The 20,004-nt window shown below is 44.4% G+C and overlaps 1 protein-coding gene across 3 annotated transcripts in view; it reads left to right on the top strand.

Moving 5' to 3' along the window:
- Positions 1–2,460: 2,460 nt before the first annotated feature.
- The window catches only part of znf385a (zinc finger protein 385A), a 58,389-nt gene continuing 40,845 nt past the window's right edge, over positions 2,461–20,004 (top strand). Inside the window, exon 1 of one of the 3 annotated variants that reach the window (XM_047600910.1) lies at positions 2,461–2,571. In XM_047600910.1, coding sequence (XP_047456866.1) covers positions 2,547–2,571 — 25 coding nt within the window. In that variant the 5' untranslated portion in view covers positions 2,461–2,546. Of the gene's footprint in view, positions 2,572–3,095; positions 3,332–8,307; positions 8,911–20,004 lie in introns of those variants that run through there. The other 2 variants (XM_047600921.1, XM_047600931.1) reach the window with 2 other exon arrangements.

Genomic DNA, 20,004 nt, shown 5'->3' with positions numbered 1-20,004 from the left:
CATTACTGCATAAAAATGATGATGGTTGGCTAAAACTCCTCCAAGCTGCCATAGATGACTGATCAGCAGTTACTGGAAACCTTGCTGGTATTGTTGCACAACAGAGTTCACACACATATTGGCCCCTGAACAAAAATAATGCACAAATATTTTTGTTTTATTTGTCTTATTGGGTTTGGGTTTTCTTTGTCTATTTTCAGGACTGGTGTGTTGTTTTGAGGAACTTTTATTCAGAAATGTATAATATTTTGATATATACACTTTTTTAAGCGGCACCACTTTTTTAATAATGTGTTCATGTAAAATATTTAGATCCAAAATAAAGAAATCTAGATCTGACCAGCTGGACTTAAAGTAGTGGTGTCTGTTTGTGATCCACAGTAAGCAGAGGCTGGAGGTCCTGGGCGTGCTCCTCAGCTGCCTCGGCTTGGCATAGAGAGGATGAGACAAGTTGTCATTGACTGCCTCCATTCTGTCCAGCACCATCCCCACCACGCTGCCGGCCTTCGTCACCAGCTTGAGCGGTTTGTTGGCACCACGAGTCCTGCTGCCACCTGCCTGTCACACCACCCAAAAGAACATAATGAAATAATCTTGTGGTGTCCAAATGAGATTTAATTAGCCCGGGCTTATGGTCTGTATCTCATATATCTGCCATCTTCTTGTGACAAGTGGTGAGGACACAGAGTAGACCATTGGTCTCCACGTCATAGAATTCAGCCATGGAGAGCGTGGTGAAGCTTTCCTTTATTATTTAGAGCCCGTAGTTAGGGGAGGGTTAATTGTTCCAGCTGATTCTGATATATCACTATTTGTCTTGGCCAAAACAACTGAACATGACACACACAGAAATATGATCTGAGGATACTGCTCACCCGCATTACTATAAGTATTATATTTCTCAGTGACAGAAGGTTTATTCAGGGTGGTCACCCTTAGAAAGCCGACATGCTTTTCTTCCCTGGAATCTCAAATCTCAAACTTGATCAGATGAAGGAAACGGAAAATAACATCGGACACATTCTCACTCAGGCAGAAAACAAACCTGCCACCTGCAAAGACAAATAAATTACAACAATGGCTACAACTTCTGAAACGTGTTTCTTAGGGATTGCTAATTAAGGAAATTATATTGCAGCAGGATTCGATTCAGCGAGAGTGAAATGGGACCAAGGCCATGTTTGGGCCCGTGGGAGGAGTTATGAACTGGTAACATGGTACGCAGCGTTGCTCATCAGGGCGGCTGTCGGCAGATCGTCCATCACGATTTGACTAGGGTGGGTAACAGGAAGAGACTGGGCATCGGAGACCTGATGAAACTGAATCTGGCACCTGCTTAACTCTAAATCACAAACTGTCACAGCTTGGGATAAAAAGCTGCGGTGTAAACAAAGTTGAGTTATAAAGCCAATAAGTATTTTCATGAGCCATACCACCGGGATGTAAATTATTAAGTGTGTAAGAGCTTTCTGACAAGGCCTATCTTAGTGTTTTACTATGTTGCCTCTGACAACAACAACATTCAAATAAGCACAAAAAAGGCTTTAATTTATTTTTTGAGTTACTTTTGTCTCGCATTCTCATCTAACACGGTGCATCACAAAAGAAGAAACCTTAAATTCACGTTCACCTCCGCCAGAGGGATTTTATAAAACTGTAAAATCCAATAAACAGAATGTTTTTGGGATATTTTTGCAAAAGGACCCGAAACTTCCCTGTGTCTCATGTCAGTTGTGATGCATATCTAGTTAATGAGCATCGTTTTTTCCCCAGTTTAATCTGAAGTGACTGAATTACAGACTAAATCCAATGAAGTAAAAGGTGTATTGTGAGACAATTATATATATATATATATATGTCATGGAAGAACAGATGGTGATACTGTCTGTGGCCAAATGAGGAAATTCTGTTTTAAATTTAAATATAACTTTGCCTAACTCAGTCTGACTTTAGCTTCACTCAACTCTGGAAATATTTTCTGTGCAGGGCTGATTTTGTGTTCAAAACTTAAAATTGTATTTTCTTTTAGGGAGTAATATTTCCACTACCTTTCAGCATCATTTCAAGAAAGAAACCCCCCCCACCCCTCCCCCAAGAAAATGCTAATTATCAATACTGAGCAGCGCTGTGCCATGTCCTAAATGTGTATTTGAAACAGATAAGTCCATTTGAGGACTTTAAAACTAAACAGAGACTGAGAGCTAATTGTCAAATTTAATGACTCGTGCCGCAACCTTTACAAGCGTGTTTATCACTCTGAGAGTCAGGGGCAGTTGCCTGTAACTTTACCCCTCGGGGCCTCGGGGTGCTGAAATGTGCTTACAGCTGTAAACTGCTGTCCTTATCCACTTCTAACCTTATCTTTCTGCCGCAAGACCGCATGGATGGGCAGCGAGGCGCAGTCTCCCTGTTTATGAGGGTGAGAGTTTTTTTGCGCGGCGTGAGTGTCACGCTCTAACAGCGGGCAGCATTTTCAGAGCAGATGCTGTGTAAGGACTTATTGGACAACGCGCCCGGAGAGAGAGCTGCACACTGGATGTTACAGGATGGAAGCTTCAGACGACCTGTTTGGTGGGTTGCAGCGTACACTGCCAATGCTGCAGAATAGCATTTACCTCTGATTTTCTGCATGTGCGTGTTACTGCTGTCACACAGCCTTTCTTCCATACGTCCAGAAGTTTCGCTGTTTTTCTCAACTTCCCCTTGACACTGCCAGTGTGAGGTGATCCAGTAATAAAAGGCCTACACATAACAGTTTGCACCCCCGCCCCCCATCTCCTAATGTCTGCTGCGCCACAAATCCTGTATTTATAGGATGATATTTCGCCTGCCTCCACGCACAGGACCTCATTTTACTCCTCGTACCCCCGTTCATTGACATTTGATTCCCTTTAATGCCTCCCTGCCACGGCGTTCAGCAGCACGTCCTCTCCGTCTTCTGACACAACCGCCCTCACCTATTAATGTCTGCCAAGATTAGCGAGTGGAATCTCCTGCTCTAGCTTTGTTTTCACACCGGGCTGCGACTGAGTAGGAGGAGGAGATGTGCTCCAGGGAGGTGGAGGGGAGGTGACAGGGGCAATGCGTGTGCTGTCTCCGTGTCCACATGTCCCTTATATTGCCTTCGCTTTACGCTGACCGCCCATGCTGCTCTGTCAAAGCTTTTCAAATTCACGAGAGTTTGTTCCTTTTTTTCCCTGCGACCTGAAGTGGCATGACTAGTTTGGTAGTGGGGAGGATTTGACAGAGGAAATCCCATTATACATAGCTAGAGCTGGAGCCTGGACTAAGTCAGTGAAGGAGCAGGAATAGAGTTCAATGTGGAGCACAGGTAAGAAATGAACCTGTTACCTTCTGCTACTCTTGTGCCCGCTTCCACATAAAAATGCAGGGCTGTCTCTGTGGGGGAGCACAACGGTGAGTGTTTTTCTCCCGTGTACAAAATGTATGGTGACCACTGTGTGACGTTTTGATGCTATTAATAATCTCTAATTCTGCACAAATTAGAATTGGATAAATATGTGTGTGTGCGTTAGTGTGCATGAAAATCACTGATCTTCATTCCTGTCTCAAACATACATACTGTAGATATATATATGTGTATCTGCAGAGCTGAAAACTCTCCTGACAGCTCCACCCATCTGCTGCTGCTCTGCAGACTGAACACATTTGGAGAAAGGCTGATTTCATTTCTTTTGTGTGTGTGTGTGTGTGTGTGTGTGTGTGTGTGTGTGTGTGTGTGTGAGTGTGTGTGTTTGTATGCAGGGAATGCTTGTGTGCAATAAATATGTGCAGCACCAGTTAAGATAAAGAAGACTGAGTTCTCCCTCAAGGCTGTGGAATTTCTCGGCTTTCTGAACAGAATCTGGGGAGATAATAATTATTCCAATTGCCTTTAAGTACGCTGTAATCACAATCAGGATTGTGTCCGCTGCGAACGGGATAGCTGAAAAAGACTGCACAGCGAAGTTCCAACAAGTCCGAGCTGCAAGTGGTTGTGGTGTAAACGTGTGATCAGGCTGGAAAGAAAGACGTCCTGTGCTCGGGTGCTGGTGTAAAAATGTCACGGACGTGTGAGAGTGTGACAGTCAACATCAACATTTTCCATCTCTGCAGGCGAGTGTGGATTCACAGGGCAGGCGCACCCACCTGTGTACACTCATCGGCGCTCTCTGCAAATTCAATTGCAGTCTGTGAAGCTTCACTGGCAGGACAGTTTGATCGGAGGCATGTCGCCAAAGCATAAACATCATACGGCAAATTACACAATTGCAATGAACACATTGAGAAGAAACTGTGTGAATGAAAAGAATAGCACCCGGGATCCGAATCAAGGAAGTGGGATCTTGTTTTGTTTGTTAAATTAAAGAGGAAAGAATAAATGTCCTGCATCAAGGCTTGACTTTACTGTCTCCCAATGTGAGCATTAGCATTTCAGCATTTCTGTCTCGGGGAATTGATTCATTTTTTTTCCACTCTATTTGTTTCACGCAGCACAGCCTGTAAATGTGTTTTCAACAAAGATGATCAAAAAAAAAAAAAAATGAGTGAACGCGTTCTGAATTATTCAGGTGTTTCCTGAGGAAAAGAAAATATGCGAGAAACACTGCTGGCCACATTTCCTGCACATATCCAAGCCTGATCAATAGTCTAAATTTAGTGAGATGATTATCCCTCACAGCTGCAAAGTGATATGCCTGTCAGACTTGCAGGCTCAGGCCAGTTCAAGGGGAATGCAGAGGTCCTTTTGTTCATACCGATGTGCTATGCATTAGACAGGGTGTGCCACAGACATCGCCACATTACTCTGAAGCTACCTACCATATAATAGACTAATAAGCAGTGATTTATCGCCTTGTAGCTTTGGTTGCTGCTTCGCCACTTCGCGAGGCAAAGCTCAAGCACGCCGGCGCCTGGAGCATGCCTGGCCAACTCACCTTTGACCTTCTTAGGCAGCCTCTAAATTCACCACCACGGTGCCAGAAGTCACCCAAAACCTAAGGTGCGGACCGTGTATGAACAGAAATCTTCTTTTTTTTTAATTTATTTTTTTGCTGTGCAAGCAAACTGCGGGGGGGAAAAAAGGGCCGAAGTGACGTTTCTGAAAAGTTGCACAGTGCCCGAGGGCAGGCTCATGAAATATGACCAGAATTCATGATCAACAGAGGTTGTTTTCTGACACTGTCTTTGAGCCGTTGTACAGAGGTGAGTTATAGTCTGCCTGGCAAGTTTCCGTGAGTCCAGATTTACTGTGCGTTTTGCTGCAGAGAAGAATGAAAGAGATAGATCTTAGTATTATCTGAATGGCTGAGTTTGACACGCTTTCACCCTTAGGGTCAGTATATCTCTCACAGCCTGAATGAATCTTTGTAAGTCTTTTATACACAGCAGTCATTCCTTTCTCCCGTCGGACTCGGGCTCGGGCTGCATGTTACCCAGTTCACTAGTTTGCAGTTGTGTCAGTTGTCAGTGACCACGGCGGCGTTATCTATATGATAAGTCTGTTGTTATAGATAGTTTTCCGCTGGGGTAAGAAACACCATATCCTGTTTGGCAGGTCATCAATACAGCAACCAGCCGTGTGCACTGTCTGTTTGGCTCCCTTATTTACCCATGTGTGTTGACATGGCTGTGGGAACATTTTACCCTCTCAGTTTACATGGGATAATTTTACATTATGGAACGTTCCCAGGCTGCTGTCTAGTAGCAGAGGTGGGAATCTGTCTATACTTTGACAGAAGGAATGAATTTTGTATTGATAGGTTTACACCAACAGAGGGCGGCATAGGCCCACTACTATCCAGAATTTCTTTTGTACATTTTTTTATTTGATTTATTTTATTATTTTATTTTTATTCTATTTTATTTTACATAGAAATACATAGATTTCCTTGATCTTGATCTATTTGATCTAGGTTTGAATGGGGAAGGACTATTTCAAAAAAAAAAAAAATTCTCTGTCATTAGTGCCAACACTGTTAAAAAATGTTCCTTAATAACTTTTGGCAATGATGTAGTTATTATTGATTATTATAGATAATATAAGGGAATATAGTAAATTTAGCAATGAAAATCAGAAGTTCTAGTTCTCCAAACAGGATTATTGACATTTGAAGCACCTTAAAAAACAAAAAGTGGGTTGCAAATGAAATAACAATTTATAACACTCCAGTCGCAACCTCTTGTCATGTGTCTCCTTCCTTTCCAGAGGTGACAGGCATCGGTGCAGCAGCTTCACAACGGTGATTTGTAGCCAGCGGTAAAATGAGGGACACAATAGTCCCAGTTTCTTTCCGTCTTGCTCTGACTTTTCCCCCCGTTTCTCTCCCTCTCACCCCCATCCTCATACCTGTCCAGGGTTGCCATCTGTCCTCTCCCCCAGTGCCTGTCTCCCCTCATTCCTCTCCTCTCTCACTTGTCTTCCCTCCTCTTTCCTGCCTATGGATGATACAGGATCTCCGTGCTCCGATTTCACCCTCTCATCATGACATCCATTAAAGTGGCGCTGGGCCCTGGGCCCCCGTTGGCCCGACAGCACATTAGCACTCGGACCATTGAACGCCAACAAGGGCCGGCTCTGAATTATTGATACCAACACAACTAATGAGGAAACCCTATCTCGGCCCTTTTGCTCACACACAAACACGCACATGCTTGCGGAACGACTTGCACGCACAGCTATATTGATAATAACTATTGCTCGAGCTGCTAGTGTCCCATTTTCAAAAACTAATATTCTCAGTGCTCAGTCCATTTCCTGCAGACACTGTGTGCGTTTGTGCAGTTGATCCAAGGACCCACAGGCTCAGATTCCTTTTTGAATCGGTCTGTTTGTTCTTTGGCATCCTGCAGTGTTTGTTCCACATTCGTAAATGCATTATTCTGGGCATTTATTAGTCTCGTTGAATGTGTTCGGTCTCGGGATCACTCTCGGAAGAGGGAGAGGTACCACTTATTTCATAACACCTGCATTTTGCTTTGAGTGGGAGTTTGCGTCATCCGCGTCTGTGAGTGTTTACATACAGTGTCTTAAGCGTATGCAGTGGTGCTACTGTGCAGAGAGGTATTGGAGGTGTCAGCCAGCCTTCTTAGTATTCACTCCAACACCCAGTGACTCACAGCCTCAGCCTTAGAGCGTGAGAGGGGTGGTGTTGGTGTTGGTGGTGTTGGGGAGGAGGAGGAGGGTAGAGATAGAAAAAGGAAAAGGGAAAGAGAAAGCAGGACAAGAGGAGGCACTATGAACATCAGGAAGCGTTTTCTGTAGCCCCAGGCTCACGTGTCTATATCTGTGTGTTTGCAAGCATGCCCGCCCAAGGGGATTAATTTTTTGACAGCTTTGTTAAGCCTTCTCTGAAGCCCTGAGCTTCTCAGTAGCATCGTCGCTGTGTGATTTTCAAAACGTCTCTCCCTAGCTATCGTGTGATTCCTGTGACGAGGGAAACTGGAGGGAGGCTGGGGCAGGGGCTGGGGCAGGGGCTAGTCCTCGAGCGCGACAGCAGACGTTGTTTTAGCGGTTTCTTGGTGTGGATGAAGTGGACCATGAGGAGCTGGCTGAGAAGCTCCTTTTAAATTAGTGGCTGCATTGCTACGGTTCACAGTTTAATTCGGCGCAGCCCGCCTCCTGCGTCCGACCCGGTATTTTTCTCTGTGGTCCTTCCTTCTGGTCGTCTCTTCTTGTCGCTCTGTGTCTCCTCATCCGTCTGTCAGTTTGCGTTTAGTTTAATCTCTGCCCCCTCCTCTTCCCGCGTCCTCCGCTTTGTCGCTTTCTATTTCGTCTCTCCCTTTTCACTCGCCAAATTCCCCCACTCCACTGCGAGTCAAAAGTCCACCGAAAAACACGGGATTCGTTTTCCTCAGGTTGATGAAACGTGTGTCTGTGCTCAGAGATGAAGGGAGGAAAATGAGAGAAGGACAAACCCACAGAGATAAAAGGTTAATCCTCCAACAAGTCCACATGCACATGGAGTCAAAGGACAGAGAGGGGGAGGGGTAATAAACAACAAATGCAGTAAACAGATGTGACTATTACGCTCTCGGTGAGGGGGGAGATGGGTGAGGAGAACGAAAAGGGAGAAACAGTGTTTTAGGCAGACGGCATTTTCAGTCAAGCTCCGTCTCTCCTTCATGACTTCCACTCTGCATGATGACAAGTGTCTGCCGCTGTTCCCATTGGTCGAGGCTGCCACCAATCAGAGCGGAGGCATGTAAGGTGCCTTTAGGTTATACCCAACCCCAAAAACAAGGAGCAGGCAGGGAGAGGGAGAGGAGAAAGAGTGGGGAAGGGAGTGTGTGTTTTTGCAGAGAGAGACCAGACTTTACAGTTGCAGAGAAGACCTTCCATCTGAAAGCTCCCCGTGAAACGATACAACTGTGGGAGGGTGGGGAGGGTGGGGGGACTGCTTGTCAGCTGTTTGTTGGAGACCACTGCAATTCCTCCTGGCTGCTGTGGAGAAGAAGATCTTGGTTGTGTAGCCTCCTCGCTGTGATTGGCTGTCACACTTTAGGCTCCCCCCTCCTCTTTCTTTCTCCCGTCTTCTCTTTCCCTCTCCCTCCACCTCCATACTGTCCTCAGGCTTACCTGAGCCACCACTGCAGAAACAGTGGACCCCCACCTCCACACACACACACACTCAGACAACCACACACTCCCTCTCTATCACACACACACACAGTTTTTCACCTGGAGAAGGCAGACGTAGGAGACGGCATGTGCAGCAGCAGCAGCAGCAGCAGTCTCTCCTCACATCTAGCGCTGCCTCTCTGAGTTGCCTCTTTCTGGAGAGTGGAGAGCAACTCTGAAAAGAGAATTTTGGAGCCATTGTCCCTTGCCGAAAGCAGGAGAGACGGGGGGCAGTGAGGGAACACTTGTCAACCCAGGGACACCAAAGGCAACCCACAGCATGATTTTGGGTGAGTTGTCTCCTCTTTGGTGCATGGGATTTTTTTTGGAGAGGTCAGTCGCACTGTTGTATCACTAATCCCCTACTTAAACTTAGCCACCAGCAGCTTTTTTTTTTTTTTTTTTTAAACAGCGAGCTCTGCTTGGTTTCCATTCCACACAGACATCTGTCAGCACCGAGCGCTCGGACAAACCTTTAAATCATGGATGGCACTTGTAATTACGATAATAGTCTGCCATTAATATGGCAGGTGTGAGTGATGACAGGGAAGGTCAAAGTGTTTGGAGCTGGACTGTATCATTATAGGCTGTTTGGTCACATGACCAGACTCCACCATTCTCATGTTCTGCCAGGAGAGGTGAGGCGATAAAGATGGTTTCATCTCAACTTACTGATAACTGTTGACATGCTGTTTTATCCGTACAGTTAACGTACATTTCATTTTTTTTTTAAATCTTTTTCCTTTGGTCACATATTACAGTAGCTTCTCCCTCCTGGTCAATGATAAGCAAACACCTCATCAAACAAATGGCATTTTTAAAACTAGAAGTGTCCCCCGCATGCAGGACATCAGCTTTATTATACAGTGTTGGTCTGTTCTGCCAGCGAATTCTTCTTTAGTATGCTGGTCTCATAGTGGCCATGTCTGAGAGAGGGGATTCTGTGTGGTCTGTGTGCTCCACATAGTCAGCTTGTACATTCATGCAGCAAGTCCCCTCGCCATGATACGACCAATCCTGCGTGCGCTTCCCTGTGAACGGGATAGGATAGAGCGAGCGTTTGTTTAATAACCAATGTGGCGCCTATCAGCGTGTGAAAGTGTTCTAGAGTCTTCTAGTTGGTGTACGGCTGTGTCTGCAAGATCGCGCGTGTGTGTGTGTGTGTGTGTGTGTGTTTCTCTGCTCTAAACGTGTGTGTTGCTATGTGCTCCGCCGGAGAGGCCACTTTGTTTTAACGCATGCCTGGGCTGATTCAGGCACAGCTCTGCTCCTCTGCACTCCCGGCAGGCATGTTTTTCAAGCAGACATCTTTAATGATTATAGGGAATCATGTAGTCAAGCTTGAGGTGTGGGAGCTGGAAGCATCGGGGAATATGTAAATGCTTGATTTATGGGCTCTAAGTTGGCAAAGTTATGACTATAAGATTTGATGTTAAACTGAGAACTTTTTACCCTTAAGTTTGTTTGGTTTTTGTTTTTTTTGGCATTACACTGAGCTGAATTTCCGCAGCTGGTCAGGGGTGAACTATTACCTGACTTGAGCCTCATGGAACAGTTAGACAAGTACTGTCTTGATCAGGTTGCAGGTGGTGGCAGCTCCCGTGAAGGATAGCTGGCCGGAACGTGTTAACACGAGCATTACCCATCAACCACAGCTATCCGGCTGTGATAAACAGCAGGCGAACTCGCTCAGAGGTTTGTGCTTAGGCTAGTAGTTACGGCGTGTTTGTGTCAATTTTAACTCGTAGCTGCGGCGCTTGTGGAAGAGGCAATAAAACATGGAATGTAACTTCTGTAGTGCGGCACCGATGGATTATGCCTTTGCAGAAACATTGAAAGACTGGCAGCGCTCGCTCTGTGTATATTTGACTCAGACTGAGCTGTATTTAAACAATGACAATGAACCGCAGCTCAGAAATAGCAAAATCCTTGTGTTTTTCATTGGATCTAATGGTTTGTTAAATCTTCCCCCTTCACACCTGCCAAAAAAGCCGACTTGTCCCCATTAAGCTGTCAGTCAGATAGCTATCTTTCATTATTTCTGTCTGAACATTCCGCCCCATTTGCATGATGATGTGGCCACTGAGTGATATGACATTTCTTGCTTTCCCCTCCCCTGAAAAGGGTAATGTCATTGTAATGACCTTTACAAGCCTGGCGCTGGTGGATGTCGACCTCCAGCCGGCTAAAATTTTCCTGATTCAGCTCACCGACGAAAATCTGCCGGGTTGCGATAACATATCTCTGACAAACGATCGTTTTTTAAAACGCGGCTTAAAGGATGTGTGCGGCATGCGCGCGGTCCGCACGCATCGGCAACCACGTCTGGAGGGCTGTTAGTCTTTTCCTATCCTGCTTTTTTCTGTGACCTTGAGCAAATAACCTTTACCAGTGCTGCGCTGTCCTTGACGCTGCGTTCACAAGTCTGTGTTAACCAGCCTCGTAGGTATTCTGGGGCCCTGGCAGAGATGTTTGGCTAGCGGTGACGGTGATGACAGTCCTGATGTTGATAATGGCAACGAATGTGTGGTTGCGTTGTGTAGCGTGCTCCACACAAAAGCTGCAGGCAGCCAGCAGTGCTGTTGTGCCTGACATGGACTCTGCACCAAGTTATGTGTGCTGGCATAGAACGAAAAAAAAAACAATGGCGCGCTAAAAGAGAACATGATCGCCGGGCTCCTGTTGACGTAGGTCCTCTCGATTGACTCTGGTGTCATCGTGATCAGCAGCCATGTTGCTGATCAAAAAAAAAAAAAAAAAAAAAACTCCTACTCTTTCCTCTCACAGATGCCTGGAGGGAGCTCCCGGTACAGAATCTGTATTTAGATAAGAACCGTCTGTAACGTCCCCCCGCTGTCACCCAAATCGCTGCTGCGTGATGACTGTCTGACAAGCATTCTTGGTTAAAATTCTACTTTTTCAAAGTTTCTGGGGGGATTCTCAGTAATGTCACGATCAGTTCATGTTTGGGTGTCGTCTTGTTTCTTATCCGTCTTGTCTGTTCGAGTCAGAGCTGACCTCCTGAGCTCTGGGCCATGCAGTCTATCTGTCTCTTTGTCTTTGTGTTCATGTGCCCACTCCGGCCTCATCTGTCTTCATAAAGTCTGTCTCTCTCTGTTGACCTGTCTGCATAGCTATTGCTCATTCCATTCACCCTCCTCTCCAACCCTCCCTCCCTCTCCCCCCGTCCCCTCCCTCCAGTCTGCACACACTCACCTGGTTCCAGAGGTCAACTCAAAGAGACAACGGGGAATATGTCTTTGAGGAGATCAGCATTTTTTTTTCTCCCCCCTCCCCATTTTCTCCATGACCCCTCTCCACTCTTTGTTTATGTCAGAGTGACACAGTAATTATAACTCCTTAATGAGCCAGATATTTGGTATGCACAGTGCAGTATGTCCCTTTAGGCTTCTTTGCATATCTGAGATATAACTGGAAGACTTTAACGCAGCTGAAACTTGAGATTTTCTGCGGGGGGCCGTTTTCTAGCGTGTTGCAATTTTCCCAGTAAGCGGCTTCAAATTCGCCATGTTGTCTTGCAGGGTATCCTTTCAGTGGGAATGTTTTTTTTTTTTGGAAAGAGCTGAAAAATAGCGCTGTAAGATTAGTGTGATGAGTCTCTCGCCGCTCTCGACCTAGTTCACCTTTCCATATCCGCTCTCTGCTGCGTACGGCAAGGCACTGAATAAAATACTTATTCCCATGATTGTAATTAGAGTAGACTTTGTATCTCTTAAGTGACCGAGGATGTAAGATTAATGTGACACTTACCAGAAGAGGGACTGCATTACGTGTGTGGGAGAGAGATGATGTGCGTCTTTATGGCAGTAATGGAAGTCTGGCTCCCGCTTTGTGGGGATCCTTCCTCGGTCCAAAAAAAGAAAAGCCGCTATAACAGGTCTCTTCCCTTCTACCCTCCCACTCTTCTCTGTTGGTCCATTTGTTTATGCTGGAGTGACTGCGTGTCAGCAGGCTGTCAATACTATCTGTAAGAGACTCTAATGAATAGGCCTGTTATTGGACTGGTGGGAAAGCAACCCATTGTGTCTGTGAGTGCATCTGTGTGTGCGTGTGTGTGTGGTGGTGGTGGTGGTGGTGGGGGGGGCATCAATGTGTGTAGCACTGCAGAGCGGAGGGAGGTGGAGGTGTCTGCTCTTCTGTCTCCCACAGCTCCACTGGCCTCACTGCAGTGCCCTCAGTCAAACACCATTTGCTAAAAGTGAAGGCCAGAGGGTGACGGCAAATACAAACACTGATCGTAAACACGTTGCAGTTTTTTTTTTTTTTTTCCCCAAACGTTGGAATCAAACGTACTGTTTATTCTACACACACCAGGACGGGCACCTGCTACCACCGTAAGCCTGCTGCTGCTGCTGCTGCTGCTGCCGCCGCTGCTGCTCTGCGAAGCACAAAAATGCACCTGTGTGTGATTATGGTGTCACATTAGTGCATTCACCAAGGCAGCCTGGCTGACTGCTTACTGGGAATCCTCGGGCTACAAGACACCTGGGAGTTGAAGCCTGGAAAATGTTCTGTATGCTTCAGCAGTCAGTCTGATCACAAAGTGGAAAGAGGCACAGATGATTCTTCACACTGCGGCTCTCCGGTGTTTGCAAAGAGGGCCTTTGTCGTGCAGGATATTTATTGTCGTCATCCACTTTGTAACCCTTGCACTCTGGTCTCAAATCAAAACATCGATATCAAATTGACGTCTTGGTCCGCGTGCCGTAAAACGCTTCTTCGGGGTTTGTTTTAGGACTTCCTTCCTGCGGCATTAGAGCTTCGAAAGTGCGAATAAGCGGTTTCCCATTTCTTGCACATGCAATCGCCCATTAAAAAAATCGGTAACACTTTCTATGAAGGTTGTATTTATAATGCCCTATGAATGCACTCATAATGTTTTATAAGGTGTCTATAAAGCATTATAATGGTCATTATTACCATCTATACATATTCACAATTCGTTATAACCAACTTCATGATGCATTATGACAACTGGTTATGAATAATTATAATTTTAATCTGAATAGTGCATTATAAATATGTCAATATCTGCCTAGTCACTTGTTAGTTTTATAATGCATCATAACTACTTTGCTTTGCTAAATGTGTATAGTGATGCATAATGAGTTTTGACTTCGCCTATAGTGATTTATATCTGTAGCTATAAGTATATGTAATAAAGTTATAATAATGTATACATCTCCCTACAGCACACACTTATAAACAGCTATGCAATATCATAAGTGCTATTTGTCAGCTCTAAGTAAAGTGACAAGAATATGACACTATTATTAACAGATATAAGTTACTATGAGAAATTAAAAGGTGCAATGAACTAAGTCCTGAGTCTGGCATCTTTACCCCATATGCACAATGTTAATATTATAGGTGTTATTTGTCAGCTTTAGGTAAATTAGTCCAAATGAGGTGCCTGGACAGTAAAGACAAAAGAAATGCATTTAGTTCACTTTATTTTCATTTAAACCAACACACATAATCAGAATGATTATCAACGCTCTGAGCACATTACACAAACACATGAAACAGCGTGGTCCTAGAGATGTGGCTCTTAAAAGTGCCTTTGGGTTGGTGAGGTGATTCAGGGTCAGAGGTCAGGAGATGGTTTGACAGCAACTACAAGAACAGAGGCAAATCTTTAGTGCTCTAGGTGGGTTTGTTTTTTATGTAGAAAGGTTTGATTGAAAACAAATAAACAGATCAGTTTTTTTTTTGTTTAAAACAGCCTAATGAGACATTATGTTACCGCATATCATGCAGGCAGCGCAGATTACCCGTAGGTGGCTTAAGCTAGCTACACGAAAGTTACCAGACACGGCTAGTTTTAACTCACAAATTAGATCGTTTTCATATTCTTGCGTTTAATGATTGAAACCATTCAAAATCATTGCTTTAATATGTAAACCATGTGCTTCATGTAAGCAAAATAAGGCATTAGCTCAAAAAACACTAGCAGAACAGAGAGACAACCTACCTGTCCTGGAGAGGACTCAGCGGAGAAAGGAAAGAAAAGCCGCTTTACAACTAGTACATACAGTCAATGCTTTACGACAGTGGGAGGAGCTGGGGACGGAGGTAGGTGGGGTCAGAGGTCAGGGGTCATGGACTAAGGAATGACATTTCTACAATAATAATAATAATAATAATAATAATAACGATATCAAAATAATATCTGACGGCATTCAATAAATGCGGACATTTCTAGCGATCCTGTATAAAGAAGCGGTTAAATGCCAACCCGGTGTCACAGTGGATGTGAAACTGTCACGAAAATGAATCTATTGTTTGGTGCCTGCCGATTTTTCTCAAATTTTCATGCCGCTCGAAACGAATTTCAAACTGATGTATTTCAATTGGAAGTTATTTCGTGAGGACGACTGTCAATGGGACACTGCGCAATGAAGAGGTTTGATTTAATTTCATTTAGACTAGATTTGTAATGGTCTTATTTCGGTTTTTAATGTAACGTCAATTTTGCTGCAGGATTCGGCACTTTGAGATTCTAAAAAAAATTAATGGTTATTTGTTATATCGGTCTCTTATACAGGATCGCTAGAAATGTCTGCATTTATTGAATGCCGTCAGATATTATTTTGATATCGTTTTTATTAATATTATTATTATTGTAGAAATGTCATTCCTTAGTCCATGACCCCTGACCTCTGACCCCACCCACCCACCTCCGTCCCCAGCTCCTCCCACTGTCGTAAAGCATTGACTGCAGGTTTTCTGCTCTTTCTCCGCTGAGCCCTCTCCAGGACAGGTAGGTTGTCTCTCTGTCCTGCTAGTGTTTTGTGAGCTAATGTCTTATTTTGCTTACATGAAGCACATGGTTTGCGTATAAAAGCAATGATTTCGAATGGTTTCAATCATTAAACGCAAGAATATGAAAACGATCTAATTTGTGAATTAAAACTAGCCGTGTCTGGTAACTTTCGTGTAGCTAGCTTAAGCCACCTACGGGTAATCTGCGCTGCCTGCATGATATGCGGTAACATAATGTCTCATTAGGCTGCTTTAAACAAAAAAACGTGATCTGCTTATGTGTTTTCATTCAAACCTTTCTGCATAAAAACAAACCCACCTAGAGCACTAAAGATTTGCCTCTGTTCTTCTTGTAGTTGCTGTCAAACCATCTCCTGACCTCTGACCCTGAATCACCTCACCAACCCAAAGGCACTTTTAAGAGCCACATCTCTAGGACCACGCCGTGCCACTTTTGTGACCTGTTTCATGTGTTTGTGTAATGTGCTCAGAGCGTTGATAATCATTCTGATTATGTGTGTTGGTTTAAATGAAAATAAAGTGAACTAAATGCATTTCTTTTGTCTTTACTGTCCAGGCACCTCATTTGGATTAATTTACCTAAAGCTGACAAATAACACCTATAATATTAACATTGTGCATATGGGGTAAAGATGCCAGACTCAGGACTTAGTTCATTGCACCTTTTAATTTCTCATAGTAACTTATATCTGTTAATAATAGTGTCATATTCTTGTCACTTTACTTAGAGCTGACAAATAGCACTTATGATATTGCATAGCTGTTTATAAGTGTGTGCTGTAGGGAGATGTATACATTATTATAACTTTATTACATATACTTATAGCTACAGATATAAATCACTATAGGCGAAGTCAAAACTCATTATGCATCACTATACACATTTAGCAAAGCAAAGTAGTTATGATGCATTATAAAACTAACAAGTGACTAGGCAGATATTGACATATTTATATTGCACTATTCAGATTAAAATTATAATTATTCATAACCAGTTGTCATAATGCATCATGAAGTTGGTTATAACGAATTGTGAATATGTATAGATGGTAATAATGACCATTATAATGCTTTATAGACACCTTATAAAACATTATGAGTGCATTCATAGGGCATTATAAATACAACCTTCATAGAAAGTGTTACCAAAAAATCATAATATCAAATGAGATTTTTAGCATTTCAGAGATTTGGATGTATATCGCCCACTTTTACGAGGTTCGCTTTGGTTTCTCGTGAATAATTTTCGTTGCGTTTTACTTGCAGAGAGAGTGGGTGTAATTAGGAAAACATGAGAACGCTTGTTCAGCCGATGCCTCAGCCCGCCCTCGTGTTTTCTTTCCGTCCATGCCCGTCAAAAGTAAAACGTCAAGCTCTTTTATCACTGAGCTAATGCGATAATTCGGTGATAATGTCAGAAGGTGCGTGAGTAACAATTTCCTAAACAGCAGCCGAGCGTAAAAAGGTTGAGCAAAGCTAATGTTTGGCGGCAATAGATGTTGCATTAATCATGCCTGCTCTATTTCTGTGTGCTCAGAAGAGACGAGGACTGGAAGAGTAGGGGGAAGACAGAGAGAGAGAAAGGGGGGTGCAGGCAGATAAAATGGAGTGAAAAGTGTCCTCATGAAAGAGAATTAGCTCCATCCAGCTCTTGGGGGGGGGAGGAAATTCCTCAGAGTGCTGTTGAGATAGGGTTTCACACAAAGACCAAAAGAGAAATCAATTCTCCTTGAGTTGCGGCAAGGTCAATTCGTAGGGGCATGGCTAGCAAGGAGGAAGCTAAAGGGGAGTAGGAGGAAGTCTACGAAGCAACCATGGAACGGGAGAGAGTGAATAGTGTAGGAGGGCAGAGACTTAAGGCATAAAGAGAGAGAGGAAATGTGCAAACAATGAGATGAGAAAGGCTGGATATGGGGTGGGATTGCAATTTTTTCGGTTACAGCTTGGCTGCAGGGGGAAATCTATGCTTTCCTCTGACAGCATGTATTGAGCCGTAGTCTCTCTGTGTCATCTGACTCATGCGAAGAGGAAATGTGAGCAGTATATCTGACACACTGTTGGGAATGTCATCCTACAGCTTTGCCTGAACTTTACTTATAGCTACAAGGACATCTCCTCCCTATACGACCTCGCTCATCTGACCTGCTTTGACTTTACTACAACCTCACTGTCAGGCACACAGAGTGAATGAATGGTCCTAGCTTTGGTTTCCAAGAAGCCTTAAGCTAACTTTTAATCCTTATCATGACCCGGACAGCTCGAAATAGCCTAAATCTCCACCCGTGAACCTTCCTCCTTCCAGCTAAATCTCTTCCACTCCATATAACAGTTTCTCGGATGCAGAAAGTTCTGATGATAGGAACGTGGCAGGAGGAGGCGGATGAGATTGGACGTGCCCTCTTTGGCATTTTGGCAATAGAAAGCCACTGTAGCTGCAGCCAACAGAACGGTTCTTCTGCAATAGGTTTAGATCAAGTCTTGGAGCGAAGGGGAAGCTTCACTCACAGGTAGTTACGGGATCCGCGTGGTGCGGAGATTAATGCAGGCGTCTGGTATGCACACCTGTCTCCAAACAAGTTCTCCCCTGAACAAGTGGCCCTACCCCTCGGTTTGAGTGGGAGGGAGGAGAAAAGTGCTCTGCCAGGACCTGCAACACGGCTCCCTGCCCCTGCCTGGGGTGAGGAGGGGGAGAAAGGCAGGGTTGGGAGCACGAGGTGCCAGAGGTGTGGATTAGGAGGCTATAAAGGACACCGAGGCAGAGAGGTATCTGAGGTCACTCATTTATGTTTCCCTGTATATTTGTTTTGTCTGTTTTTTTGTTTCTGTTTTTTTGTATTTTAAGACCTTTATAATAATATATCTCCTGTGTGAAGATGTGCAAGTTTTGTTAAAATGGACCTGGGCTGAATTTTCAGTCCCCCACTGCCAGTTTTTGCCAGACTAGTGCAGTCACAGCCCCGGTTATGGAATGCACGGATGGATGAACGCCTGCTTACATGCTCAAACCCAGCTCTCGACGAACACTGGAACTCACACAGTGGCTGTAATGTCGCTCACAAGAGCACTGGCGAAATGTAACAAATAGGAGGCAGAGAGGAACAGCGGAAACAAACATTACCAATAAAATTAACATAGCCAGGCCTTGTGCTATTGGCCCAGTGAGACAAGACTAACAGTGTAAAAACACACATTGCGTCCCTTGCATCTGAATTATCTCGGTTAATGTTTGGACTTTTAGTGGTGTCCCTTATTAATTTAGCATCATGAGTTTTTAACAGCGTGTCAGAGCGCAGCGGTCGCCCATGTGTGCGCTGTAACAACACTGTTTCTGCCTCCATCCTAAATTTTCTCATTTGCTCCTGCGATGGCTTGTGTAAATGTGAGAGATTGTATTTACAGTAGCGCCAACGATGGTTTTTGTCTCTGTGCTGGGCCAATAATCACCAGCCAGCCACTGCCACAAATCTTCATTAGAGGATTAGCCTGCGGGGAGACGGCTTGTGTTGTTTTGCTTTTATTGGTGGCCCCGCGTCCACTGCTTTCAGCCGCCACTTCTCCCCCTCCCTGTCTCTTCTGCTTAAAGCAGGGAGCGCGGTCGCAGCTCACCTGAGAGTCACACTCTCACAAGCAACGCATACCTGCGACACGCATGCCTCCACAGGCGCCGTTTTATTCGTCTCGGGCCTCCAGCCTCCTCCGTCTGTCTCAAACCCGTATGTATGTAATGCTCACACATGCTGTCAGCTTGTTCCCTTGAGGTGCATCAGCTGCCCGGTGGGCACTCGTACTCAAGACAGAACAAATTAAGGTCACAGCAGGGAGAGCCGAGCCAGCAAAAGAAAACGCGGTCTGCCAAGTGTGTCTGTGTGTATGTGTGTGGGTATGTTATTTATATATTTATTTTCGTCTTTTCTGACCTCTAAACGGTGGCATAACTCCAGAGAGAGTCATTGTCGAATGACTCCTGTCCTACTCAAAGGACACTAACACCCATTGCACCATTTTGCAGAAACATGCCACCCCCCCCCTCCATCGCTGAATTCGGACTAGCAATGAAGCGGTGAATGTTTTCGAGAAGAATCTTTGACATCATCTGATACAGGACTGTCAGATTAGATTCGTGCTCTTATTCTTGGGTCTGTTGTGTTTATCCAGGGTTGATAGCTACCATGTACCTGTACTGAGGCATGTCTTTATTTAATAACACTTCAAACCGCTAGATCCGGCTGAAATCAGATAAATGTCACATGCAACAAATATATACCTCTTCTTTCTCTCCCCGTTTCTCTCCCTGCTTGTTTCATTCAAAGGTAAAAAAATGGTCGCCTCTCCTGTCGTCTGTATCCTTCACCAGCAAACTCAGTTAGAGTTATAAGATATCTATCAGTACACGCTGTCATTGGCCTAGTTATTTTATTCCTTTAATTTATCATAAAGGCCATAACTGAGACTAAAATATATTTTACAATTTTTCTTTAAAGACACATTGAGCCGCCTCGCTTTTTTATCCATTTTAAAGCTTTACTGCATTAAACATGCAATAGTTGCACACGTAGCAATTTCTCCAGAAACCAAAC

This window comes from Mugil cephalus, chromosome 1 (genome assembly GCF_022458985.1).
Source record: "Mugil cephalus isolate CIBA_MC_2020 chromosome 1, CIBA_Mcephalus_1.1, whole genome shotgun sequence".
NCBI lineage: Eukaryota > Metazoa > Chordata > Actinopteri > Mugiliformes > Mugilidae > Mugil > Mugil cephalus.
This window is presented reverse-complemented; position numbering and strand designations above follow the sequence as displayed.